At 63.7% G+C, this 26,241-nt stretch overlaps 3 protein-coding genes across 3 annotated transcripts; 1 reads left to right on the top strand and 2 right to left on the bottom strand.

The window, feature by feature from the left end:
- Nucleotides 1-926: 926 nt before the first annotated feature.
- Nucleotides 927-17,346, bottom strand: MNEG_1660 (hypothetical protein; the record flags this gene model as incomplete). The annotated part of the gene is made up of 34 exons (XM_014049861.1): nucleotides 927-1,021; nucleotides 1,249-1,339; nucleotides 1,576-1,601; nucleotides 1,856-1,980; nucleotides 2,165-2,355; nucleotides 2,529-2,883; nucleotides 3,246-3,433; nucleotides 3,712-3,814; nucleotides 3,957-4,027; nucleotides 4,279-4,386; nucleotides 4,846-5,013; nucleotides 5,225-5,299; nucleotides 5,616-5,766; nucleotides 5,923-6,023; nucleotides 6,252-6,989; nucleotides 7,335-7,496; nucleotides 7,785-8,705; nucleotides 9,096-9,200; nucleotides 9,474-9,761; nucleotides 10,141-10,458; nucleotides 10,737-10,808; nucleotides 11,039-11,220; nucleotides 11,550-11,636; nucleotides 11,907-12,219; nucleotides 12,569-12,598; nucleotides 12,735-13,227; nucleotides 13,437-13,552; nucleotides 13,890-14,648; nucleotides 14,892-14,900; nucleotides 15,162-15,255; nucleotides 15,625-15,887; nucleotides 16,116-16,256; nucleotides 16,541-16,638; nucleotides 17,322-17,346. 34 exons carry the CDS (start codon nucleotides 17,344-17,346, stop codon nucleotides 927-929), a joined length of 7,062 nt encoding a protein of 2,353 aa, XP_013905315.1.
- Nucleotides 17,347-18,905: 1,559 nt separating this feature from the next.
- On the top strand, nucleotides 18,906-20,726 carry MNEG_1659 (hypothetical protein; the record flags this gene model as incomplete). Its single annotated transcript, XM_014049860.1, has 5 exons — nucleotides 18,906-19,183; nucleotides 19,432-19,603; nucleotides 19,818-19,931; nucleotides 20,179-20,311; nucleotides 20,716-20,726. 5 exons carry the CDS (start codon nucleotides 18,906-18,908, stop codon nucleotides 20,724-20,726), a joined length of 708 nt encoding a protein of 235 aa, XP_013905314.1.
- Nucleotides 20,727-22,922: 2,196 nt separating this feature from the next.
- On the bottom strand, nucleotides 22,923-25,815 carry MNEG_1658 (Splicing factor 3B subunit 4; the record flags this gene model as incomplete). The annotated part of the gene is made up of 7 exons (XM_014049859.1): nucleotides 22,923-23,171; nucleotides 23,386-23,660; nucleotides 23,934-24,141; nucleotides 24,413-24,547; nucleotides 25,129-25,217; nucleotides 25,468-25,516; nucleotides 25,690-25,815. The coding sequence occupies 7 exons, from the start codon at nucleotides 25,813-25,815 to the stop codon at nucleotides 22,923-22,925; spliced, it is 1,131 nt and encodes a 376-aa protein (XP_013905313.1).
- Nucleotides 25,816-26,241: the final 426 nt, after the last annotated feature.

Here is a 26,241-nt window from a genome sequence, read left to right as displayed (position 1 = left end):
GCATGGCACGGCGGGTCTGTGGTCGCGACGCACGTTGGGCCCGCCGTCAGGCTGGGACAGGGCCACACTGGTGGGCATCAGGCGGTGGTTGTCTTTGGTCCCACTGAGCAAGTATGGATTGGGGGCGGGGGGATGGTTGATCAGAGCATGCCAATGCTACGTGGGCGACATGGCAGGCGGGTTTTTGGACCCCCTTGCACCCAGGAAACTCAGGCAGGCCCACCCATACATGCTGTGGTGGATGACATTGTCAAAGGCAGCGTGTGGGTCACTTTGGATCATCTCATCCATCCATCCAACCAGCACAGCGCGCGCAAGCCGTTCCACGGCGGTGCTGTTGCTGGAAGACCATTCAGCACCCAGCGCTGCACCTGAAGCCGGCGACTTGCCCCAGCGGGTTGCCGGCAAGGTGCCATGCGGTGGCGCGCAGGCGACCCGGATACTGGGGATCAGGAGGTTGTGGGGGTGAGATTGTGAGGGGCAGGAGACGGGGCGGAGGATCTTGTGGCTAGGTGGGATGGTGCTGTTGCGAGCCTCGCTTCTAGGAATGCAGGCTGGACAGAAAAGCAGTGCAGCTGCGTCGACTTTGCAGATAGAATGCTGCACTGGCAGGCGCAACGGACCAACTGCAGTACACGGCAGCTTGCGGCTGTGTCGCAGTCACAAGCCAGTCCACCTGTGTCGTCTCTGCCTTGAAGACGCAGGAGGCCAGCCAAAAGCCCACAGCTGCCACGTTGTGGCTGAAAGCTTTGTGCAGGCGCTCCAGCTATGGATTTCACAGGGGAAACAGCGGGCAGGGAGTCGATCCACAGATTGCAGGGCACGGGACCTCAACTGCCAAGATGCAGCTGCTTGCACGGGGACGCCTGAGACGACCCCGCGCCTGGGAGGGCTGCAGGATTCAATGCAGCAACAACTAGAGTTCGTCAATGGTTATTAGCAATGACAAAATCCTGGCAGCTTGCCTGGACCTCGTAGTTGACGTCAATCTTCAGCTCTGAGTCGATTTCAGCCAGCTCCTCTGCAGATGGTGGGGGCAGCACACGTGGCCATTATCCATGAGGAATCGAACCCTGACCAAATGAGCCTTCTCCCTTGACACTAGCCTCTTCGACATGAGGACACCGCAGACATCAGCACAATCACAACAAGGAAACTCGCGCCCCCAGCACGGCAAGCGTCAGCAGGTTTGGTTGTGCACGCGGCCTGCGCCGCGCCCCGGCCCGCCTGCCGCGGGCGCCCACTCACCCTCAGTGATGTCGGGCTTTGACAGGTCTAGCCACTCCCTGTACACCTCGCCCTGGGCGCTCGGCCCCAGGCTGGTCAGCACCACCAGCGCCTGCGGGTAGGCCGGGATAGCGAGAGGCAGGCGGCGCACCGCAGCTGCGTGAGAGCAAATCCAAGGAGGTTAAGGGGAGAGCGCGGCGAAAACACATGCCGACCCCCGCCGGCGGTGGGGTTCGGGTCAGACTGGGCGCGACAGGAGCAACGCTGGTGCAGCGTGCAGGGGGGTGCGGTGATTGTTTGCAATCAATGGGACATGTTTTTTGGGGGGGCAAGGCAGCCACTTGTCACCTCCTTCAGCTCTGCCTTGGTCAGGCCTGGGAGGGTGGGCAGCAGGAGGGGCGTGGAGCACTCGGCGGGCAACCAGTGTTGCAGGCCTTGCTGGTGCCACCCTGGACACACCACAGGTCTACAGCCGGTCAGCCTTCAAGATCACAAGGCTGGCCCTCTGTTGCTGCAAATGTTCTGTCTCTGGGGTGCCCAGAAGGGCGCAAGTGCAGGCTTGGCACCCTTTTGTCTCGTTTCCCTGTGTTTTTCGACCTCGATCCGTCTCTCAGTACCGCGCGCGCACCATCCCGGAAGTAGGACAGCGCGGTCAGCAGCAGGGCCACGTCCGGGTGCGCAAACTCGGCGCGCTCAGAGGGCGTCTGGGCGGCGCGGAACGGCACCGCCAGCCGCTTGCGCGCCGAGGGAAGCCTGTGTGGGCGCGGTCCGGGGAGGTTTCAGGAAAGGCAGGAGGGAGGACACATCCGCATGATTAGGATGGAGATGTCGCCTGTGCCGCCAAGCGCCGCTATGCAGAACTCAGCATACCTTGTTTACACACTCAATAATACGGATCCCTTGCAAAGGCCTTTGAAACTGTCTCGCCCGCACCCACCTGTTGACGCCGTAATCGACGAGGTGCCGCCGCTGCAGCGCGTGCGCCAGGACGCCGTACTCCCCCGCCAGCATGCCCCGCAGCGCCAGCAGGTGCGCCAGCTGGTAGGGCTCCAGGCGCGCCAGGTGGCCCCGGCCAAGCTGCTGCTCGATCGGCGCGGAGGCGTCGGTGACGGCTGACAGCACGGCACTCTGGGCGGGCAGCCGGGGTGTGAGCGTCGTGAGCGTCAGCGCCTGGCCTGGTTTGTATCAGATTGGTCTGCCACGACAGGAAGTCTCACAGAGATCTGCATTGGCACACCAAAAGATCCGGATTTGCCATGACCAAGAAATCTGCATCTGCACCACCAAGCGTAGCAACGAACTGCAACGCGCAGCTGCTGTGCGCTTGCCTTGAGGCTGCCTGCGACGCCCCGCAGCCACCGAAGCTCGTATGGCGGGCGCGCCAGCAGCGCCTCTGCCAGCGCCCTGCACACTCCAGGCAGCGCCCCCGCCAGCTCGCCGCCGGAGATCAGCCTCAGCCCCGAGTAGCTTCCCGGCGGCTTCCGGCCGTTCTCGGCCGCGACCGGCTCGAGCACGGCGGAGCCTGGCGGCAGGGTGCCGTTGGCGGAGGGTGCGAGGTCGCTGGACACGAGCTGCAGTAGGGCCAGGACGGCGGAGACGCGCTCTGAGCGTGAGGGCAGGTCCTGGGGGCTTCCCCACGCGTAGATCAGCTGCCACCTGCGCTCGAATTGCAGGGGGGTGCCGCCAGAAGGGCGAGGGCATATGGGTGAGTAACATTTATTGCAGCAGAAACAACACTGCGGATGTTTACTGGCCAGGTAGGGAACCTGACGCATGCTTTACGCCAGGTTGGCAGTGCTGGGAACAAACAAACAAGATGAGTGGGCGGCGTTCGATTTGGCAGATCAGGGGAATTGCAGTGGTCCAGAGGTTGGGGCCTTGGATGATGATTGGGAGAGCCCGTGATCGGGCCTGGCAGTGTTGTGCGGGCAAGTGGCCAAGGCTGCTCGGCGGGTCAGGCAAAGGCCGGGCAGGTTTGTCTCCCATCCATAAAACACAGCGGCGCGCCGCCCGCCCACTTGTGGCGCAGCAGCTCGTCGCTCTCATCCAGCAGGTCGACATAGGGAAGCTGCCCCACAGCTTCCAGCACCTCCTCTGTCGCCGCCGCCGCCTCGTCGTGGCTGTCCCTTGCCCTGTGCCACAGCTCGCGCTGCTTGAGCAGGAGGGAGAGCCGCCACTCGGGGGCCACCAGCAGCAGGCCGCCCTCCTGCAATGTGGCAAGGTTGGGATGGGTGGGCACCAGCATATTGAAATCGGAGGTACGTCAAAGTGAGCCTGAGGTACAGGGAAACAGCAAAGTCACCTTGAACCCCGCGTGCAACTACGCCACGCTTGGCTTGGAAGCTATCAGTCTGCTGTGCTAGGGGATTGTCCGGGCATTCACCTCCCTCATGCGCTCAGAGACCCAGCTAGCTCAAGCAATGCTGTGTGGTCCTCAGAAGTTTTGCTGAAAAAGGGCCCCTGCCCACCCGCATGCGCACGCACCTGCCGCATGTGTGCCACGCATGCCGCGATGGTGCGTGCCTGCAGCTCGGTGAGCTGCACGTCCCGGTTGAACGGCAGCACCGCCAGCTTGCGGCCCAGCGCGCTGCAAATTTGATGGAAGGGGCGCTCGATTGCCAGCTATTTAGCAGCGGTACAACGAAGCGGGGTGGCTGCAAGCATTGCGGGGTGGCAGAAACGGGAAATGCAGGCATTGAGGCTGCTGTGCCAGGGGCGGCCCCGCTGACCTGGCGGTGAGGTAGAGGTGCAGGTGATCAAAGGCCTCCGGCAGGAGCTGCGACAGCAGGTTGAGGCGCACCTGCGGCCAGGTGATGGGAGGACATGGAGCGCACAAGTTAAGCGCGTGAGTCAAACATCTGAAGGCGATCCGGCAGTCTAGGCAGCTGGTGAACAAGCAGACAGGGGGAAGATGCGCATCGCCGCTCCATCGCGCCCCATAAAGCGCGCCAGACCAAGCACGCGCCCGGTTTCGACTGATTGCTGAGCGTCCCAGCAGGGCCAACCAATCATGCATGCCATGTGCAATGCATGCAGCCGTGCGTAGCTCACAATGCGGCCGCCGCCCCGCTGAGCTAGGTGGAGTGCCAGCATGGGGAGTATGACGCGCGTCTTGCCCTCCCCCATGTTGAGCTGCACAATGGCCCCGGGGTCGCCGCCCTGGGGCAAGAGATGGGAAGAGAAGCGGCAACGTGTAGTTGGAAATGTTGGGCCGAACTCAGGGTCGTTGATGTGACGATTGTGGGATTGATGACACGCTTGTGGCAAGCGGCAGCACAGGATGTCTCATACTGCGTCAAGTGGGCGGGGCAGCGAGGTCGATGCACGCCGGCGGCGTTCGCAAAGCGGAAGCGTGGTCAGGCGGGCCGGGCAGCGCAGACGTGCCTCGGACTCAAGGCTGTTAATGAGGTGGCGTGCAACAGTGTGCTGCCGAGGCCGAATCTGCTCATGAGGGTTGACGTTGGGAGGGATTAGAAGAATTTGGCGGCATAATCAAGACGGATGGGCAAAGGGAGGTGCAGGCAATTATCCAGGCAGCGCATTGCCGGCAGGGGTGTATTAGCGGGCATGCCACGGCTGAGTTGCTATTTGACAGGTACAGCAAATTGCCAGCGCAACTGCAGCGGCGGCGGCGCCAGCGGCAGCAGCGGTATCCGCAAGGGGAGTAGACGCAGCAGCAGCAGCGACGGCTGCGGCGGCGGCACGCGCCTGGAGTCCACCCTCAGCCTCAAACACGAGCCACTCGGGGTGGGCCGCAGGGTCCCACACGCGGCTGACCAGCAGCTCCTGCATTGTAAAGCAACCAAGTAAGAGGACCACATGGTTCACACGGATAGATGCTTGCAGCCACTCTCACTGCTGCCAATCATGTCCCCACGTGTGGCCGTACGAATTGAGCAGCCTTCAGCACGGAAAGGCGCGTCAAATGCCGGCGGAGTCCTGTGAGCACGACTCCCACAGCCTGCACGTTGATGACAGAATGACAAACATCAGTCACCAGCGCGAGGGGGCCGTCGTCATCACTGGCCGCCAGCTCCACCAGGCGCCCAAGGCGGTCCTCAAGCACGCAGAGCTGCGGCCGGGACAGCAGGGCGTTTCGAGTGCGAGCGTGGGCTGCGCTGAGGGGAGTGGACAAGGTGCTTGAATATTCGGTATAGAAGCCCTTGGCTTTGATTGATCAGATTGATCATAACCGATATTGATTAACAACCTAGGATAGAGCGAGTTGATTGCCCAACTAGGCAATCAACTCGGGAAGCTTTTCAGGCCCCCCAACATGCGAGGGACGAGACCGGTGCCCCCAAATTCAACCTGGCCTGACCCATAACACGCCACAACCGCCTGCGCACGTATCGTTCTGGCGAAGCTGCCCTTGTCTGGAACCCCACCTGCAGCCACAGGCGGCACGCGGCCAGCAGGCGCTCGCGCGACGCGTCAGACAGGAAGGGGTTGAACCGCGACAGCAGCGGCGGGTCCAGCGCGAAGCGCATCAGGTCGGCCGCGCTCGCATGCGGCGCGGCGCCCGCCAGGCGCGTGCACCTGGGCGTGGCGACATGGCGGGCCGGGGGCAAGGCGGGTGCGGCACGCAGCGGTGGCGCCGAGGGGGGGAGCAGCCGACAGACCACAGGGTCCCGTCCACCAGCCTGGACTGCGCCCAGGCGCGCGGCCCAGCCGCAAGATAATCAGCTGGAGCACCTGAACAGCGCGCCGGCGTGGCGCGTTTGACCGGCCGGCACATGGTCAATGGATGCCAGGAGGTAGTGCTCCACCTCACAGCGCTTTGCCTGCACCTCTCCCTGCGCGTGGCAAGGCGCAGACCAACAGGCACCCCATGCCGCAAAGAACATTGGAAGGGCAGCAAGAGGGCATGTCAAAGGGGGAATAGCAAGGGAAAGGAGACGGCGCGCCCCAAACTGTGTTGCTGGTCGATAGTTATGCTGTGCTACCAGGCGGCGCATCTGCCCTTTATCTAGTGGCAGGGTTGGTGGCCCCCAGGGCCGTCACGCCCCCGCCCCGCCTCCCACCCCACGCGCCTGCAGCACGCGCACGCGCTCCCTGCAGCCGGCCGAGACCTCCTCAGGCACCACGAGCCCGCGGTGCTCGTCCCAGCTTGCGCGCAGCTCAGACCTCATCTCAGCCTCCAGGGGCCGCGCCGCGCCGCCGCCGCGCCCCGCCGGCGGCGGCTGCTGCCGCCCTCCAAATGGCCACTGTGGGCGGTCCGGCGCCGCCGAGCCGGGATCCGTTAACGGGTACGGCTTCCCGGAAGCTGCTGCAGCAGAACCACCTGCAGGCACCAGCACCAGGCCAAGCAGCGCCTGTTCATATGCCTCGACTGCGTCGAGCGGTACAGGACACTCTGGCACGTCGACCACGCGCGCCTGCCCCAGCCGCAGCGGCCAGAGCTCCGAGGGCGGCGCCTGCGGCGCGGCGCGCGCCCCCAGCAAGCGCGCCGCCTCGCCGGGCGTCAGCAGCGCCCGCGGGTTCGCGCCGCCCCACCAGCCGCCCGCCGACAACTCTATCAAGTACTGAGTCGCGGCGTCGGTATGGGGCTGCTTCGGCGCCAGCGCGTGCTGCTGCTCAGCCGCCTCGCCCGCGCCTGCTGGGTGCGCATGCACCGCGGCGCCAAGGAATGACAGCTGCGCCGCCGACGCCTCGAGCTCGTGGCAGGCGAGGGGCAGCGCGGGCAGCAGGTGGCCGGCGAAGGCTGCGGCGCTGCGCAGGTGGAGGAGCTCTTCTTGGGACAGCGCGGTGTCGCGCCAGCTCTGTTGCATGGTTAAAACAGACGGTCTAAAATGAAGGAGGGGAGCTGGCGTTTATATGAGGTTCAGGGGCGTGACAGCATGGGGCATGTTCCCACTAGGCTCGCTTTGTCAAGTGCGGCCACCCTTGCAACCAAGGCGCGCAAGGCAATCGCCCCAAGGCAAGCCTGGAACAGGGCTGAGAAGCCCATGCCTGCACAGCAGCTAGCAGCCAGGGGCAATTCATATACATGTGTGTGTGTGTGTGTGTGTGTGTGTGTGTGTGTGTGTGTGTGTGTGTGTGTGTGTGTGTGTGTGTGTGCGCGCGTGCGTGCGTACGTGCACGCGCGTGTATGTGACCCTCCTCACCCAGCGTACGAGCTGCAGCGCGACCTGCGCCCCAGTCATCTGACTGCCGGGCTCCGGTAGCAGCGTGGATGTGGCCGCGTACAGCGCCGCCAGCTGCAGCCGGGCCGGGATGCTGCTGGCGCGCAGGTCGCCGAGGCGGTGGTGGACGCTGTAGGCGTAGCTCTGGGAGGAGGTTGGAGGATGGAGGTTCGGGGAAGGATTGAGGGCAAAGGATTAAGGTCGAAGAGGGGTTCATGTATATGAGTTAAGGGATGATGATGGTGGTGGACCGTTGCTTTGATGATGTGTTGGCAGGGAGGCAACGGCGGATACGTGGGGGCAGCACCAGCACAGAATGTCCAGACTATCAAGAAGCAGGGCGGCGAGCGTAGATTACACCAAGTGGGGCGCTGGGCGACAGGCTGTGCACCCCGCCCCGCACACCGCACCCCTGCATGCACCCAGCCTCACCCTGAGCCCCGCGCCGCTGGAGCCGTCCACCTCAACGGTGGCGCCCCCGCCCTCGAGGAGCGCCACCTTGCCGGCCGGCACCTCCACCAACCGCTCCGCGCCGCTGCCACCGCCGCCGTTTTCCAGGACGAGGTACCGGCTGAACCCCGGGAGCGTGTAATCGACCACGCCGGTGACGCCGTCGCCGGGCGCTGCGACCGCGTCCGCCAGCTGCTGTCGCGCGGCGAGGACGTACCCGCGGCGCTGCAGCGACCGGAGCGCGCCGTCGGGCCCGCAAAGCTCAAACTCGAGGGCAAAGCGAGGGAGCTCGTAGCGCAGCAGGTAGCCTGCTATGCCCTGAGCCGCAGGGCCCGCGGGGCGGTGGACGTGGATGAAGCGGGGGTCTTCATACTTTGACAGCACGCGCAGCACGGCGTCGTCGGCGGTCAGCACCAGCTGGTCTGGCAGCTGCTCAGAAGCCGTGTCACCGTCGCCGCCGGCGCGAACGGCTGGGGGCGCCAGCAGCTCGTGCCAGGGGCGCGCCCGCAGGTGGGGCGGCACGCGGCGGCAGTCGTACGCGCGCCGCTGCCCCGCGCCGCCGTCCGTGCCGGAGCCGGCGGCGTCGGCGGAGGCGGTGGTGCAGCGGACGACGAAGTGGACGTCGCGCTGCAGGAAGCTGAGCGGGCGAATCTCGATGACGTCATCATCGCCGCCGCGACCGCCGCGCCACAGCCAGTGCGAGTGCAGCTTCCGCAGGCGCTGCGGTAGCGCCTCGCCCCAGCCGGCGCAGGCGTGGTCCTGCCCCGCGTCGAGGAGCTCCAGTGCGCGGCCCTGGTGGCGCTCTGTGACGACCAGGCGGCCGGAGGAGCCCATGAGGAAGTCGTAGAAGCGGCCGCCGGCGGGGCGGGCGGTCTGGAGGAGACCCTGGTTGGTCCTGAAGACCTGGGGGTGGTGGGGGTTGGCATGTGCGTTCCATAATGAGGACGACGTGCAGGAGAGGATGGGATTTATGCTGGAGATGGAGGTGGAACCAGGACGAAGGGGATTTATGCCAGGGGCAGAGGTGGCACCAGGACGGGGGTGCGGGAGAGGCGGGGAGTCACGCCAGGGTTTTAGAGTGGCAATGATAAGAAAGCGTGGAGTCTACTGATTGCCAGACTCAAAGAGTAACAGACGGATCCTGGGGCGATGAGGATGGATCCCAGGGAGCCATCCCGAGCACCGCCCCATGCAGGGGGCTGCAAGCAAGCGCGACAGCGCTTTTCCAGCTGGCCAACTGTCAGCACAGTTGTTGTGGCACAAGCGGCGGGATTGCACGACCCGCGCACTCACCTCAAAGTTTGTGTCCCCAAACGTGCGGCGGTACAGGGGGTGTCCGGTGATGTCAGCGGGCAGGCGGTTGGGGGGAGCACCGTCGAACAGGACGACGCCCGTCACCTTGGGGGGGCGGGGAGAGAGCAGGCGGTGCACGATCGTGGCAAGGGAGTGATGCAGGCAGTGGAGGCTTTTGAAGTACGACGTTGTCATGATTCATGATTGATGTTTTGTGGCGACCGGCGAATTCCTGGCCTCATCAGCCGTGCTGAGTTGGCACCCTGACTGCAAGAATTCCAAAAATTAGTTCGCACGTTGAGACGGCCTGACTTGTGGGCACACTCATAGCACGTCGGCCACAAACATATGGATTCAAAGAGGTCATGAACCACTCACGATGTTGATTGAGTACAGGTGCTCCGCCCCCTGCTCGTCCCTGCCCTCCGCCTCGAAGCTCGTCAGCCCCGCCAGACTCGCGTGCTGCCGCCAGTCCAGGCCGTCCGGTACGCGCGCCAGCACGCGCCGCACCGCCGCCGTCAGCACGCGCGACTGCGCGCGGCGCGCGGCGGCGGCGAGCCCGGGGGCGCGCGCGGCGGCGGCCTGTCGAGCGCCGGCGACGGCGGAGCTGAGCTGCTCGCGGACTGCGGGGTCATCTTGGAACACGAACCCGTGGTTGATCAAGACCTGGAAGGGTTTGGGTGGTGCGAGGGTCCAGCGGCAGGGCAGGGGCCACCCGGGCGCTTGCATGGGCTGGCTGCTGGGGTGGCCCAAGGGCTCGGCAGGAGTGCGTGAGGCTTGGGACAGTCGCGGTGTTCCAGTTGGTGGTTCAGATTCAAGGGAGGTGAGCCCGGTCAGGCGCACACTCGGAAGTCGAGAGCCGGGGCTGTTGGTGGTGCAGAATAGCTGGGAAGCATGGCACCCAAACAAGGGCTTCTGCTGGCGAGCAACCTCCAACCTGACGAACCTGCCACCTCACCCTGGGTTCCAAGCACGGCGCCACCCCACCCCAGATCACTCACACCTCGTGCATCCAATAGTATACCTGACCAAGCCCCACACTCACCATGAGCTCAACCATCTCAGCCGCGTCCTCGCCCGTCAGCTCCCCCATGGCGTGGCACCTGATCGCCATCGCCCGCCACAGCAGCTGCTTCTTCACAATCGCGGCCACCGCCGCCTCGGCCCCTGCGCCACTGCCGCTCGATGCGCCGCCCGCCGCCCCCGCGACGCCGGCACCGGCGGCTGCCGTTGAGGCCCCGGCGGCGCCCCGCAGAGCCTCCAGTTGGGAGTCCAGCTCGTTGGCGACGGCGGCCGTCATGCGCGCGAACTGGCGCGCGAGCGCGCGGAACCTCGGGATGTGCTCCGACAGGTGGGCCGCCAGCTGCACGTTGGTGAGTCCGAGGCACAAGGTGGTCGCGTTATTGAGACCCCAACAACACCGTCACTGCAGCGCGGCTCGGCAAAGCCACTCGCGAAGAATGATGCAAACTATGGAGGAAAAGGCGCTCAGTGAGACACTTTGGACTCGCGCATCTGACACTGGTGGGCCCTGAATTCAAAACCCTGACTTGGACACCATGCAAGCCTCGGCCCAGTCTCGACCAGGTCTCAGGCCGCACCCCTGCCTCGGCCACCTGGTGTGATGTGACTCAGACCCACCTCTCCCAGCAGTGCGACGGCCTCTTGCTCCCTGGGCGTGTCTGACAGGTGGTCCGCCAGGGATGACAGCTCCTGCACACCCGGGGTGAGGGGCAGCGAGGGCATTTGCGCAGAGAAAGCGGCAGGCAGGGCAGTTTGAGCTCCCAACTGTATGTACTGCAAGAGCTCCTTCAGGAGCACAGCCCTCTCAATATTCGGCTGCTGTTTGAAGACATGCACTTGGTGTGACCCTTGGCTCTACAGCGAGCTGGATACACCCGAGGTCGTCTGCATGCGAGAGCGAATCAAATGCAGTGCCTCACCTCGAACAGCGCAGGAAGGGTGTCCCCCTCCCAGCCGTCGCGCCACACCCGGGCAGCTGGCCGTCCCGCCCCGGCGCCCTGAAGCTCCCCCAGGTGGTACACCGCCTGTCGCACCAGCGTCCGCACCACGGGGGCGCCAAGCGGAAGCTCGCGCTCGTACAGGCGGCCGCCAGGCGGTGCAGCTGGGCATGGGGGTAGGGCAGGCCGGCCAGGATATGGAGCGCCGGCTTAGACAGCCAGGCAGGGCGCTCGTCTGCGCCGCAGGCCGGGGGGGGGGGCCGGAGCAGAAAGGTTTGAGGGAAGGAAAGAGGGCGAGGCCGCGATAAAGGTGAGTGGAGTTGGGCTGGGCTGTAGGTGGCTGGCACAGACTGATGGCTTACGTTTGGTAGAAGATGAACAGGAGTTCGGCTTCCGTGTCTATATACAACCCTCTTGAAATGCTCACAGTCCAGATGACAACAGCACAGCTGCAAAGGGCGGTGTTTGCAGCAGCGCAGCGTGGCTTGATCACCTGGCGCCGCGATGGCCACGTTTCCGCGCTCATGGGGGATGGCGTGAAATGCTGTGCAGTCCATGTAGCGCTGCAGCTGATGGTCGCCTGTTTGGGGGAAAAGATCGGTGATGGGATCAGACTACTTTCAGTGGGAACACGTGATTTGGGGAGTGCAAAACAGGCTGGGGTTTGAGAAAGCGCGAGTGCGCAAGAGTTTTGCAGGTGGAAGTCTACTGGTTGAGCATCAGGTCCAGGGTGTTTGTCACAGTTGGCATGGGTCAAGCAAGTCAAACAACCCCCTGCCTCTGCAAGACACAATTTGTGTGACATGACAAAAAAGCCTCATGACATGATTTCTGACATGCGTGCTCTCACCTGGCAGAAGCTGCTCTGTGTAGGCCAGCACCAGCGCGCGTCCGTCCTTGAGAGGCGCAAAGGGGTTGAACGGCACCGCAAAGCCGCTGTTGCTCTTGGATACCTCTGGGATGCCGTTCCAAGCCATTTCAGGCGCCAGTGAGTCTGGGTACCAAATGCCATCCTCGCGGGAGTGCATGTGATCAATGGTGGACGGCCTGATGGTTGATCGGTCTGGGACTTCGCTGCGGGACACCAGCAGAACGTCGCCATCAGTGCCAGGGAAATCAAAGGTTGTGTCGCCGTAGGCATTGGTCTGGTGAGTGTTGTAGTGCTGCGGGATGCAGGAGGATGAGCAGCAGATGTGCATGTTTAAATGTGCGGTGTGCATGCGTTTGTGCATGCGTGCATGCGTGCATGCGTGCTTGCATGCATGCGTGCGTGCGTATGTGCCTGGGCGTGCGTGCGTGCATGCGTGCGTGCGTGGGCGTATGCGTGCGCACGCGAGCACGCACGTGTGTGTCTGTGTGTATGTGTGTGTGCACTAGCTTGTGCACGTGCACGTGCATATGTGAATGTGCGCGTGCAAGTGCATGGACATGTGAGTGCGTGGACGTGCGGGCAGTTGTATTCGAATGCTCCAATCCATGCAGGGGCGGTGTTGCCAGATTTGCTTTACTCACCTTCGTCAGCGACAAGGGGTAGTCCGGCACCTGCAGCCGGAGGCGGCATCCACCACGGATACTACATAACAGATTTGGCACTATGATAGAGGTCCAGACCGGCCATGCACATTGCCGACCGCACAGGGATGCCCGGGCACATCAGGGAAAGCAGCATGCCACAAACCTTAAGGGCTTCCTTGGTGTCGGCGCCGCAGGGCCACACCAGCAGCTGCTGCGCCGCAAAAGCCGCGCGAGCAAGGCAGCGCAGCCGCGGCGCGGCTTCCCCCATGTGCAGCCAAAACAGCCACCGCAGCGCCTTCTTAGGGTTGCGCGGCAGCGGCTGCACGACAGAACGCGGAGGCTTGAGCTCCTCCGTCAGCGCATTTTCAGTGGCCTTGACCTCGCTACGCTTGCTGCGGACCCGGCGGTCAGCGCTCTCGACGCTGACCCCTGCGCTCTTGTACTCCCAGGTGCCGTATAAGTGAGCGTCGCGGCTTGCAGTGGCGTCAGCCAGCTGTGATGACAGCACCTGCAGCTCCTGCTCGAGGCGCGCCAGCTTGACGCGCAGCTGGGCGGCCCGCCTCTGCTTGCCCTGCACCTTGGACCAGTGGGCGCTGACGCGGGCCTCGGCTGCTGCCTGGTGGGCAGCGTACTTGCTGAGCAGCTCCTGGCAGCCCCTGGAGGAAGACGCCAAGGCGGGGCGGCAAGTCTTGTTGGTTCGTGTGCGGCAGGCAGGCAGTACAACGCCTCCAGGTGGGACCCAGGCCTGCAGCTGCATGTGGCTCAAAACATTTACGGCTTCAACAGGATTTGACCATAAGCAGGGCCATGTGCAGGACTCAGAATGCCACACAAACCCAGCAAACAAGAAAGCCCCGCCGCTCACAGCCCAAACTCCTCCGCCAGCTCGAAGGTCGCATCACAGCCGCTGCGCAGGCAGAACGCCTCGCGCCCCCGCCGCTCCCGCTGCGAGAGGTAGCCGGCCGCCGCCAGGGCCGCGTCCTGCGCGAGGCGGTCCCCCAGCACCAGGTGCTGCAGCTCCCTGTAATCCAGGGCCACACCGTAGCGCGTCAGAAGGGTGTGCTCTGCAGCTGCGTCGGCATGCAGCAGGCAATAGGCGCACCAAGCCTAGACAGGTGGCGACGGGAAGATGGGTTGGCGGCGGCGTGAGATTCGTCAGTCGGTGGCCGGCCCTCTTGCCTACAGGGAAATATGCAAAATGTCAGGTGGAGTGGGTAGGCCTGCAACCAAGCAAGGCGAGCCAGCTGAGGTGGAAATGCGGCGCTGCATGGGCCGTCGGTTGCTGCATGAGTGCTGGCAAAGGCTCGTGGCTGCCCACCATCAGCACGCCGCGGCTCTGGATTTCAACCCGCATGGAAGCCGCGACCGCGGCCGGCCGCCCCAAGAGGGCGTGCAGGTCTTGCCAGTAAGCATCCGCCAGCTCAGACAGCGCCAACGCCTCAGGCACGCCGCCCAGCCCATCGGCAGCGCCGCCGCCGCCGGTCTGCAGCGCCACCATGCGCGGGAACACATGCCGCTCTACCAGGCGCATGCGGTGCTGCAGCGCCGCGTCGGAAACGGCGCCGTCCTCGTCGTTCGACGCCCAGAGGCTGCTGTATTTGACAACCACCAGGGCCTGGACAAAGGTGCACCCCTCTCGCAGCAGCGGCTGCGACCCCAGGGCGCGCGCCGCGCGCGCGCGCGCCGCAGCGAGGCCGGACGCGTCGCTCCTGGCCTCAGCCGGCGGCGGGAGCACGCCGTGCGGCAGCTCCACGTGCGCTGGCCAGCGGCCGGCGGGCGGCAGATCAAACTGCTCCGCCTCCCGCAGAGCTCGGCCCTGCACGGCGCGCTCAAGCGCCGCCCTCGCGCCTTCCAGCGCCGCCTCGATCGGCGCGATGGAGCGGCTGTCGTCTGCCAGCTGCTCGGCGGCTCCTGTTGCCGCAGAGATCATGGTCATGACCGCGTTGACCGTGGCGGGCACTGCAGTGTCTGGGCGCAGCAGCTCGGCCTGGCGGGCGGCGAGCCAGGCGTGGAGGTGCGCCAGGGCCTGGTGGTGGAGCAGCTGGGGGTCCTGGGCCCCGTTGAGGGTCAGCAGGGCCTAAGGTAACCAGCGGAGAGACAGAGGGGGGTTTGGAAGTAGGGGCAGTGTGGGGCAATGACAAACACCCATTGCTGACTGTGGATCGAGCAGGCTGGAGTCTGGGAGTTGCAGCTGATTGGCTCAAGGGGACAGCGGTGGCTTTTGCGTAGGCCGCTGACTGCAGGAGAGGCGGGGTACACGCATGAGAGACTGCTACACCCTATCCCCTGCATGATGTCATGAGGCCCTAACCCCACTCACCTTGAGCCCCTGTGAGACAAGCGGCCAGCAGGTGTTGCGCTGGTGCGACCCCGTGTGTGTGCCCACTGCCGCGCAGGGACGAAAGGCGGCACGGGCAGAGAGGTGGAGCGGCATTGAGCCCTCTAGGGCCAGCAGATGTGTTCGCAGTCACCAGCATTGAGCTGCAGGACAGGCGTACACAAGCGGTTGGTCCTGCCACCAATCCGCATACACGTACGACGTGCTGTCCCGCATCCTGCAGTCCTCCCGCATGAGCTACTGCTCACTCACCGTCTGTGGTGCCGCCTCGCGCATGGACCTCCGGCTGAGCCTCTCCGCCGCCGTCACCGGCCACCGCTGCTCCTTGCATTCTTGCCAGAGCGCGCTGCAGCGCCGCCAGCGCAAACGCCGGTGTGTGCTGATGGGCCCTGCTGTTTGAGTCTCTCTTCCTTTTCTTTATCTTTGCCTCCTGCATTATGTCACGCCAGGCCCTGATCAGGGGTTCCAGATCTGAGGCCGCGACGGCGCCCACGAACGCAAGGGCATGGTCGTCGGCCGATGCGGTGTGGGTGGAACCGCCAAGGAAGCTGCGCTTCGACAGCAGTGTGGGGCACGATTTGCGCGAGGTTTAGTGAGATTGTGCGGTCCTGAGTCAATGCTGTGGCATCAGCAGGAGCAGACAATCTGGGGAGAATGGTCGCATCAATGCGTGTGCCTGTTGCATTTATGGATATACTTTTAGACGAGCACCCACCTGTGCACTTCAAAACGCCAGCCGTCCAAGCACACCAAGTGCAGGTGCAGCTCCCCGACCCCGACCACCGGCCCCGGCAGCAGCGGCGCGTTGCCGCCGCAAGCTGCGGCGGCGGGCGTGCACGTGGGCGCTGGCGGCAGTGCCAGCAGGAGGCAGCCGTAGTCTGGCTGGAAGGACGCGAGGTCGCTGGCCAGCAGCTCGGCCGCCACTGACAGCTTTGGGAGGCCAGCCAACAGCTCGGGCGTGCACAAGCTGGGGTGGGCCTGAGGGGGCAGGCACGAGGGCGGAGCGCAGGGGAGCAGAGACGCACAGGTGTGTGGTTTCAAGGGTGGTCTTCTGAGATTCACAGGTATGGTGCTGCAGGTTTTATGGTCAGGACAGTCAGCACGTCAACCACACGCAGTCCAGGAGCTCCTCAGCACACATCTGGACTGCAACAGCACGCCGCCCTGATCCAGGCTGTTGCCCCCACCCAAGTGTCGCGGCCGCACCGCATGGTGAGCGAGGAAGCGCCGCAGGACGTCGGAGAGAGCCTTTGCGGTCCTCGGATCCTGGCTGGATGGGGCCGGCAGGTGCGTGAAGGAGTAGATGCCATGCAGGAGGCCCTCCTCCTCGCACCATGCAGGCAGCTCCTGGGGATGTCGGATGTCGGAAGGCCAGGCGAGGTTCACGAGGTGGGGGGATGCATGTGACGGGGGCAGTTGCAGACGGCCCAATAAGAGGATCAAGCACCACGTTCCGAGGTTGTTGACAGCCACGTAGAAGCCAAAGCCAGGGAAGAGCGCCGTGCTTTGGAAAGCTGTCTTGCTCAATGGCGGAGCAGATTGACGCTAGAAGCAACAGCTTGCACGAATCTGTGCCTGCGTTTGGGCAAGGCACTGTGCAAGGCAGCGATCGTACATGCGATAACACCAACCTCGATGGTTGAGTTCGCCTCCTTGGACGCCTCCAGAGCCGGCGGTTCCTGCACGTCCGGCAGCGCGGCCGCGGCGAGCAGGCGCTGGGTGCGCGCCCCTGTGGTGGCGCGGAGGCCCACATGGTGCCGTAAAATGAGTGGGCGTGCGCCCCCCCGCCAGGAGGCGGCCGCTGGGGCTGCAGAGCAGTGGCCCCTCATTTGCCAGTGATGGTGTATCAAGGTTGCATGTACGGGTGATGAATGGGCAAGCTGCTGGCCACGTGCAAGCGACGCAAAAAAGATCCATCTATCTGTGGAAATGATGGCCAACAAACACCAAATAACGCTGTTCTGTCCAGTCAGTTGCTTGTCAGTGGCCATCACTGATATCCCAGGGGTAGCCCCAAATCTAAGGGCGGGAGTTACAGCCTGTCGGGCCCCCACAAACTGCGCAACACAGCTTGGCTGTGCATGCGCCACATTGCAAGCATGCAAGCTGCAAACGACAAGCAATGCAGGTGTGGTAATGGAGCCTGCCTGCCGGAGTGCACGTCGCTGCAGCAAATGCTTAGGCTGCTTGAGAGGGACACATGGCCACTCACGACTTGTGCATGAGGCCGATTAATGGATCTTCATGTAAACTCGTTGCACCCTGATATCAGTTCAGGAGGATTTGTGGCGCGTTGGGGCAGCACATGGATGCTTGTGCACTGCTGCAATCGTCACCACTCAGCAATGCTGGCCCCACGCTGAAAGCCCCGTGCCACTGCGGTCCCCATGCACCTGCCGCTAGTCGTCGCACCTTTGAAACAAAATAATTCAGTCATTTGGGCTGTTGGAGGCTGTGAGGTGTGGACACGCTGCCCCACGCTGAGCGCGCAACTTGGCCGGGGCGCTTGATGCACATGAGCCAGCCGGCCCTGCTGTGGTTCGACCCACACATCAACCACAGCGTGATCTGAATTTGGCAGACATCCATTTCAAACGCCGCGAATCCGTGTGAGTGTGTCGTGTGCATACATACGGAACCCGATCGGATCTCAGATCGCGCTGCATGAACACGCCGGAATGCACGCAGTGTGTGTGGAGATGCGAGTATGAGTACTCAGCCTGTGCAGTTGATCAGTGTTTCGCCACACTACAGCGCCAGCATGGCAGCCAAGCACGCTGTTACTTGAGCAGCAACCTTCTTGCCAGCCCAGTCCGCTAGGGGCAGCTACATGCGTCACCTGCTTCAAAGAGGGTAAGAACTCATGTAGCAAACACTTGAGGTGAATGGTGATACGAGTCTTGTGGAACGGGTACGGCCAGGGATACACCACTCTCTTTGTGTACAGCAAGTACTGCGCTACTTGGCACACACTCGCTACTGCCGGCATGTTCCCGGTATAAAGATCAAGAAAGAGGTAGCTGAGGTAGATATAGACAGTATTTCAGAAACATCCCAAGCCTGCCACATTGTTGACAGAAATATGCAAGGCCTCACGCATGCACAGCTGCAAGAGATGGCTCACAGGGAGTTCAGCCGTGTGACCGACCGCAGGCAGCAGCAGAGAGTACGGTCCGCAGGCCGCTTTCACCCAATATTATACGGCGCTGTGCTCAGCCAAGTTTGCAAAATCGTGAAATTCTTGCGTCGACCTGCTAAACCGATTCACATCATGATGCATACTTTTTGCTCCATGGCCCTTGGGCATCCACCTCAGTCCGAGGCTAGGCAGACGCAAAATCCGGCGGCAGGCGGCTAGCCTTTGCGTTGGGTGCCATTAACACTATATTTATGTACCAATCTGTGTTACATCAGCTTTTGCCGTTGACACACGTGACGTGCTGATATTCAACGCGCGAAGCGCGACCGTAAATCTTTGTCGGCCAACGCTTAGCGAGCGTCGAATGAAGTCGGCGAAGAACCCTTCCAATTAAAAATGAATTTGTGGCTGTTGCTAGCGGCCGTTCTGTGCACGGCAGCGGCGCGCCTCGCTGGCGCGGCAGTCGCGTTCGAGGCGGTGCCAGCGGCGCTGGAGGAGCGCGGCATGCGTGAGCGGCCGGGGCGTAATGGGGGCATCAGGTATTAAGCAGCCTGATGCAATGGCCTCGCCTGCCAAGGGGCAGCACCCAGCCAGTTTCGATCGGATCCAAGGATGCAGCACGTCCGAGGATTTGCAGCGGGTCGTCGTGCTGGCGCATGCAACAACGACGTGCCCCCCCCCTGTGAATCCGTGCCCATCCACTGCAGAGCACTTTCGCGATGCAGATCAGCGTGCGGGGCAGGAAAGCTGGCTGCAGCATCTGCTCGGCACCGACTGCTACACACGTGCTGTGCAGGTGAGTGGCCACCTTTTCGCTGCCCGCTTTTCAGCCCTGCTTGTGGGTCCGCCACCGCATCATGGAGCAACAAAGTTCTCTCTACGCACCACCTGGGAGCCAGCGCTGCACTCCCACCGCGGCCGCTGCTATCTTGCTTCAGGAGCTGCGTGTCGAGTGCAACTCGATGGGCGATGAGCAGCGCGCCTGGCTGGCGGTCCACTTCGTCACCTGCCAGCAGCGTACCACACGGGACACGCCGTTCACCTGCAACCGCAGCCGCGGCATCAAGGCCTGCCTGTCAAGCATGGATGCAAGGACCAACACTGAGTACGCAGTGTTCCTTGGCAACGTGCACAGGTGCGCGATGGCGTGCGCGCGTCCACAGCAGTACAGTTGCGGCCCGGCGGGGAGGGGTCGGTTGGTACGTGAACGCTTGATGTGGTGTCATTTGTGCTGGGGCGCGTCTGCTGTGCTGCTGAACCCCTATTGCCTGCAAGGGCATGCAACCCACGTTCTTCAGGTCTGATTTCTACTTGCAACAGAAGAAGCAGCCGTTGCGAATAAAACAAACCCGCACCTGCAACTCCTTCGTTCCCTCCAAGCAGCATGTGCCTGTTCCTCCAGAACCAGCGGTTCCAGGAGCTCACGGCCCGCATGGTGAACGACATGGCCGCCGGCAGCCGCGCCGCAAACGCGACGCTTGCCGCCATCAGCAGGCAGCTGGAGGACCAGCAGGAGCGCCTGGAGGGGGCGCAGACGCAGCTTGGGCGGCTGCAGGTGAGGAGATGGCTGTCCGGCGTCTGCGAATGCTGCAGGAAAATGCGAGCAAGGACGCAGGGCTGTTTTTGCCTCCAAGCAAGGCAGTAATCCCTTCTGCTGTGCCACTTCACAGCCTCGCCACCGCTGTCATAGCTGTTAAGTGCACCGCCTTGGCAGAATCCGCGCTTGTTGCTACCCTCTGCACCTGCTTGCGTCCAAAAACATCCACCAGGAGCTTCAGGAGGAGACGTACACGCAGGCGGCCAAGGGGGCAGAAGGCGTTGATGCGCTCATCTCGCGCACAGAGGACCTGTCAAAGGCCATGGCCCAGTCGCTGCAGCTGTCGGTGGGCGGCCCTGCAGCTTGGGCGGTGGCGGATCGGCTCGGCTTCGTACGGGTCTGCGGCTGTGACAGCGGTTTACTCAGGGGGTTTTGCAGCCTCAGCTTCACTCACAGGAATATCGTCACTCTCCACTCGGGTCATTTTGGCTTCCTGTACAATTTGCAGAGAGAAGGATGCTAGCAAACATGCATCTCCTGGCTGCCCATCAGCGTGTTGTTGCCCCACGCTTCACAAAATTTCCATGCTGCAGGACGACATCATCAGCCTGCAGGGCGCGGCTGTGGTGGGCCTCGACAACTTGGTCGAGCGCCACGCCGCCCACACGCGCGACGCGGAGGCGCAGTGGGAGGCGCTGGCGCAGGGGGGCCGGGCGCTGGCCGAGCGTCAGGGCCGCTACGAGGCTTTCCAGGCGCGCGGGCGACCGGCGGGGCCCGCTTGCTGGCGCAGCAGCGATCGGAACTTTATGTCCTGCAACGAGAGCCGGCTCTGTCCAGTATCAGCTTGCAATACAATTGATGCACCGCAACCTTTGCCTGCTGGGCCACACTACTGGCCACCACGCGCTCACCTAGCACTCCCCCTTCACGCCGCGCAGGCGAAGCTCCTCAATGCATCCGAGGGACTGCTGGACAGAACCTCGGACATGCGACGCCTCATGGATCTCATCCTCGGCGCCCAATCCTCGGCCTCGACCGTCCTCGAGCGCCTCTCCGCGCGCCACATCGCAGCGCGGGACCTCGTTTTCTGGGCCGCGGCTATTGCACTTCCGCTGCTCTTTGTGGGTCAGGTCGACATTAAGCTCGGTCTCATAGGCATCACCTTGGCTGGCTTTGCATTGGAAAGCGCCCTCGGCCTGTGCGCGCTCCGCGGGGCCGCCGCCCTGCACGCGGCGTGGGCGGTGCGCGGGCTGGTGCTGCTCGGCGCGGCGGCGTTTGCGTGGTGGCGGCTGCACGAGGCGGGGCGCGCGCACAGGGAGCTGGTTGCGGAGGTCAGGGCCCTCAGGGAGGCGATGCGCCAGGTGAAGCCGGTTTGTAGGCACACACACTTTCGACAGGGTTGTGCTCTGCAAGGGCTGCAGGATCTTGGATGTTCAACAATGATTGCTGCCAGGGACACACGAGTATCATATGTGCGGGTGTTTCAGGCCCCAAATATGCTATTTTCAAATCACCAGACATCTCTACTGATGGTGACATGGCTCCCATACATGGCATGACACACCGCAGAAGGCCTGTGCAGAGCACTGCCCCAGTTGGCCCCACGGCGCGACGGGTGTTGCCACCGGCATGGCGCTCGGCATGCAGCCGCTGGCTTTGGTGCAGTCCGGCAGTGCCCACCTGCAGCAGCTACCGGCACACCCACCCCCGCAACAGGAGGCGGCCGTGGACCTGCGTGGTGGGCGCAAGCAACAGGCAGGGCCGGGCAGCAGTGTGCCTGCTGCCGGCCTGGTCCAGCTGCCATTGGCAGCACGTGGAGCTGCGCAGCAGCAGCAGCCGCAGGTACAGCCAACCTGGCACCAGCAAGTGCCTCAGCCCCACCTGTTGGGCAGCATCCCATGGCATCTGCTGCAGCATGCCCCTCCAGCGCACGTCCAGCCTTCACTTGTGCCACGTCAGCAGCACGCGGCAGCATTTGCAGCACAGCAGCAGAACCTAGAAACCACCCAGCACGAGGACCTGCAGCAGCCACAGCCTTTGCATGAGCTGGCGGGCGGCAGCCAGCGCGGCCCGCGGCGAGGCTGGCAGCAGCAGGATGAGGCAGCGGAAGGCGAGCGCGTCGCGGCGCCGAGCGCCTCGAGGCGTCGCGCAATTGTGGCGGCGGAGAGCAGCGTGAGCACAGGGACGGGAGCGAAGAGGAAATGCACCGGTGGGAGCGGCGGCAGGGCGCCGGCTGCGGCGGGCAGGAAGCGGGGCCAGCGCGCCGGGCAGGCCGAGGGCACTGATGAGGAATCAGGCGGGACGCCTGAGGGTGGCGGCGCAGGTGCTCAGGAGGCTGCAGGCACAGGTGCGGAGACTGGTGAAGAGGCTAGGCGGGCACGCGCCTGGCGTCGGTGGGGGTCGCTCATGGCAATGCTGGCTGCATGTAGCGGGCTCAAATTTGGTCCAAGCGCCCACGTCCGGCTGCCGTTCGCTGCCCGTAGACTATACTTTGATGCACCTACAAACATTGTCATCGCCGACCCGGTCCCCTTCCACTGTGCCCAACGCAGGTGCGGCGCCGCGCAAACGCGCCAGGCGAGCCGGCGCCCGATAACAGTGGTGGTCTGCGTAAGGGTGCCGTCCCCGCTGGCTGCTAGCAATCCAGTTGAGGCTTTGCCATACTTTTGCTAGGCTCTGTTTGTGTCGCTGCCGAGGGGCTTTGCTGAGGCTGGTGGTGACGCTTTCTTTTTTTTGCAGATGGACGTGTATGGGTTTAGTCTCATGGTTGAGAAATCATCCATTGCTGCACAGTATGGGAGTAAAGGTTCTACAGGAACCGTCTAAAAACACAAAATGGAACGGATCGGATGGGGGTTACACAAGCACAGCAACACAGCGGTCAAACCAGAACCCACGGTCAAAGTCACAAAGCACATGTGCAAAAGTCACTGGGGTGGCGGCGGCGGGGGTGCCTGCTGCTGCTGTGGAGGCGGCGGAGGGCCATCCTGCTGCTGCTGCTGCGGCGGCGGGGGCGGCGGCGCCATCCCTGGCGGCGGCGGGGGGCCAGGCCGCCCCTGCATAGGTCCCATCCCCCCCTGCGGCGGCGGCATCCCCGGCGGCGGCATGCCCCCCATTGGGCCAAAGGGGCCCGGGGGCGGCGGCATGCCTGCGCGGTTTTGGGGGGAGGCAAGGAGAACAATACGTTGAGTGTGAGATGCAGAGATTCAGTGGCCCGACCTGAGGTGCAACAGCAGCCATGAACACTGTTTGGCACAATGTCATACCCAAGTGCAATGGCCAAGTGCCCTTCCCAACGCCTACTTGCAGCCGAACTTTGCAAACCAAGGCAGAAAGATCAGACACGCTTCGCACACTCACCCGGCGGCAAGAACGGCCGGCCCCACTGCTGCATGCTCGGCGGCGGCGGCATCCCCGGCGGCATCCCCGGCCGGTGCATCCCCGGCGGCGGCATGCCCCCCATGGGGCCCATGTGGCCCGGCGGCGGCGGCATGCCCGGCGGCGGCCCCCCGTAGTACATGGGCGGCGGCGGCATGCCGGGCGGCGGGAACATGCCGGGCGGCGGCGGCCCCTGCATCCAGCCCGGCTGCGGTGGGGAGATGGGAAGGGCGGAGGGGAAACAGGCCTCAGGAGGAGCGGCGCGTAGCAGGTCAGGTGGCATGAACCCTATTGGCCCTGTGCCAGAGAGGGCTCACAAGCACGGTGGGGAGGAACAACGCAACTTGAACTTGCAGCTGCGCCCCGCACTCCTGCCGCAGCCTCGCCCAGCGCAAGAGCCCCGGCGGTGATCGACAGCTCACCGCGCCCGGCGGCGGCATCCCCGGCGGCGGCATGCCCGGCGGCGGCATGCCATGCGGCGCCATGGGAGGCGGGCCCGCGGCGAAGCCAGGCACGGCGGGCGGCTGCGCGGGCGCGGGCGCCTGTGGCGGCGGCGGGCCGCCGCCGTCTGCGAGGTGCTGCTGCGGCTGCTGGCGGGGGCCGGACGCAAACATGGTGTGGGGGCGGCTCTGGGCGGCCTGCTTGGCGCGTTTCTGCGCCGCCAGGAGCCGCTCGGCCGGCGTGCCGTGGCGCTCGCCTGTAAATCAAAGCGGCGGGTTCGAAGCAAGGTGGGAAGGTTTTAGTGAAAGTGCAATTGGCGTGCACCGCAACTCTCCAGGCATGCACGAACACACGCACACACACATGGGCGCACAAACACGCTGGCAGCATCAGCATCTGCACACGCACACAGGCCCCACACAAACACACACGCATGACCCCCCCCAAAAAGACACCACCTGCAGTCTCTGCTGCACCTCGCGACCCCTGCAAGCGCCGTCCCCCCACCCTCCGCGCCGCCAACGCCCACCCTTGGACTCCTTCTTATATGCGTACGACACCGCGATGGCGCGGTTGCACAGAAACTGCCCGTTCATGGCCTCTATCGCGGCGTCGCTGGCCTCGAAGCAGTCGTAGCTCACAAACCCAAAGCCTTTGCTGACGCCGGTGTCGGGGTCGCGCATGATCTTGGGGGTGTTGACGATCACGCCAAACGCGCTGAAGGTGTCGTACAGGAGCTGGAGGGGGGGGGGCGGGGATGGTGGGGTCGTCGGAGCCGTCCAGGAATGGGTATGGTGCTGGAAGGCTGAGGCGTTCCATGTTCAGCCCTCTCCATGGAGTGGGTGCCTGTCAGGACGGGCAGCAACGACGCTTGAGACAACAACTCGTCCGCGGCCCCACTCCCCCCTTTGCACCCCTCCTCGTTTTCCCACCGTGCGCACTCCTGCTCGTTGCCGTCCCGCAGCTGCAAGTGCGCGCCCTCCGCTGCCCAACGCCCCGCCCGCTCACCTTCTCGTCAACCTCCGGGTCCAGGTTGCCCACGAACAGGTTGGCCCCGACCTCGTTGGAGTTCTTGTCCTGAGAGGACTTGTTGACGCGGATGGGCTTGCCGTACAGCTTGACCATGTTCAGGATTTTGATGGACTGGGGGAGGAGGGGCATCGGGTGCGTGCATGTGTGTGTGTGTGTGTGTGTGTGTGTGTGTGTGTGTGTGTGGGCACACCCACGCGGGTATATATGAATGTTTGCAGAAAAAGAGAGAACGGGGAGAAAAAGAGAACGGGGCGCAAAAAAGACGGTTTCAATTTGGCTGCAAGCGTGGTGGCAGTGCATGCTCAAGGGCAACACAGCAATACGGCCAAGAAGCAATTCTGCAACCAGCTGGCAGCATGGAGCGCCCACAAGATATAGACACCGCCAGAGTTGCATGCCTGCCTTGCAGCTGCCGGCCTCCACTGTGCTAGCACTGCAATTATTCCAACGCCCGCAGATGTGACGACCGTCCCGCACGCTGTTGCCAGCTGGTGGCGCTCTCACAGCTGCCGGCGGCAACTATCATAAGATAGGTGTACGCGCGGCCTCCACGCTCCATCCAAAGTTGCAAGGGCCCTGCTGCTGCGCAGAACATCCCCCTGACACATCCTCTGCCGCCACGCCAAGATTCCGCGGCGCCCCCAGGCCTGCAGCGTCAACCCTGCTGCGCCCCCTTCAGCAGGCCGGCTCACATAATCGGCGTCCTCTTCTCCTCGAAACTCCACGAACCCGTAGCCCTGGTGGGCATTCGTCACGCGGTCCTTGGGCAGGTACACGTTGACTAAACGTGGGTGCCGTTTGGCAGGAGGCAGCAGATGTGCGTTTTCTTCTCAGGTGCGTGGGTGAGGCTGGCATAGGGTGCTGGAGCAAGGGCAAGGGCAGTGCTGCCGACACAAGTCAACGATCGAGCTACATACCACTCATTTCGAAGCAGGCGCCACGCCAGCTCATTGTGGGCGCGAGCTTTTGCGCAGCGTGCGCACAGCAGCAGCGCGCCTCTCCCCGCTGCACACCCCACCACAGCAGCGCACCGACTGGCCCCACTTGGGTGAACAGCTCCCAAACCAGCTCCTCTGTCAACTGCACAAATCCAGGGCGATGCACAAGCCATGGCTTGTTGCCGCAACACGTATTGGTTGTGAACAGGCGGAGCGTGTCATTGCAGGCGAGGCGAGACGGCTGCTGTTGCTGCTGCAAACTGCGCACGCTGCTGCAGATGCCGCATCCAGAGTGGCGGGCAGCCCGTAGCCCACCTGAGGGTCCAAGTTTCCCACGTAGATAGTGGCATCCTGGTTCCTGTCGTGTGAGTGCTGCCCGATCAAGTTGGTGCCCGCGCTGGCTGTGATCCGGCCGCCCGCGGCCGAGCCCCCGGTAGCCATGGCCGCGCGGGCCCGGAAGGCTAATTCTCAGCTGCTAATGCTGGTCCAGGAGGATAACACTCGACACTTCCAATTGGGGGTGATCTAAGGGTGTGTGTGTGGCGACACTAGAGCTGTAGATACAACAACAATGGCAACGTGATCTCCAGCAGCCTAGCACATGGGGCAAACGCTCTGTCACTGTGCAGGGTAGTAGAGTAAAGTAGAGTAGAGTGGACCGGGCGCTGGGCACCCAGTATGTTTTAAGGACGGGCGCGGGGGGTCAGGGCAACTGCCCGTGTCCCCGCTGCCCCACCGGTGCGGGGGACCTGGGGCCCCCCACTGGGCGCGTAGGGACCCTCAGGTGACGCCTTTGGGCTGCCCCTTACGGTGTCGCCGCGCACATACTTTTCGTCTATGACCCCGAGCGGACAAAGTTGGGACCCT

The sequence above is a fragment of the Monoraphidium neglectum genome (genome assembly GCF_000611645.1).
Source record: "Monoraphidium neglectum strain SAG 48.87 unplaced genomic scaffold scaffold00172, whole genome shotgun sequence".
Taxonomy (NCBI): Eukaryota; Viridiplantae; Chlorophyta; class Chlorophyceae; order Sphaeropleales; family Selenastraceae; genus Monoraphidium; species Monoraphidium neglectum.
Note: the sequence above shows the minus strand (reverse complement) of the source record. Positions and strands in the feature narration are given on the sequence as shown.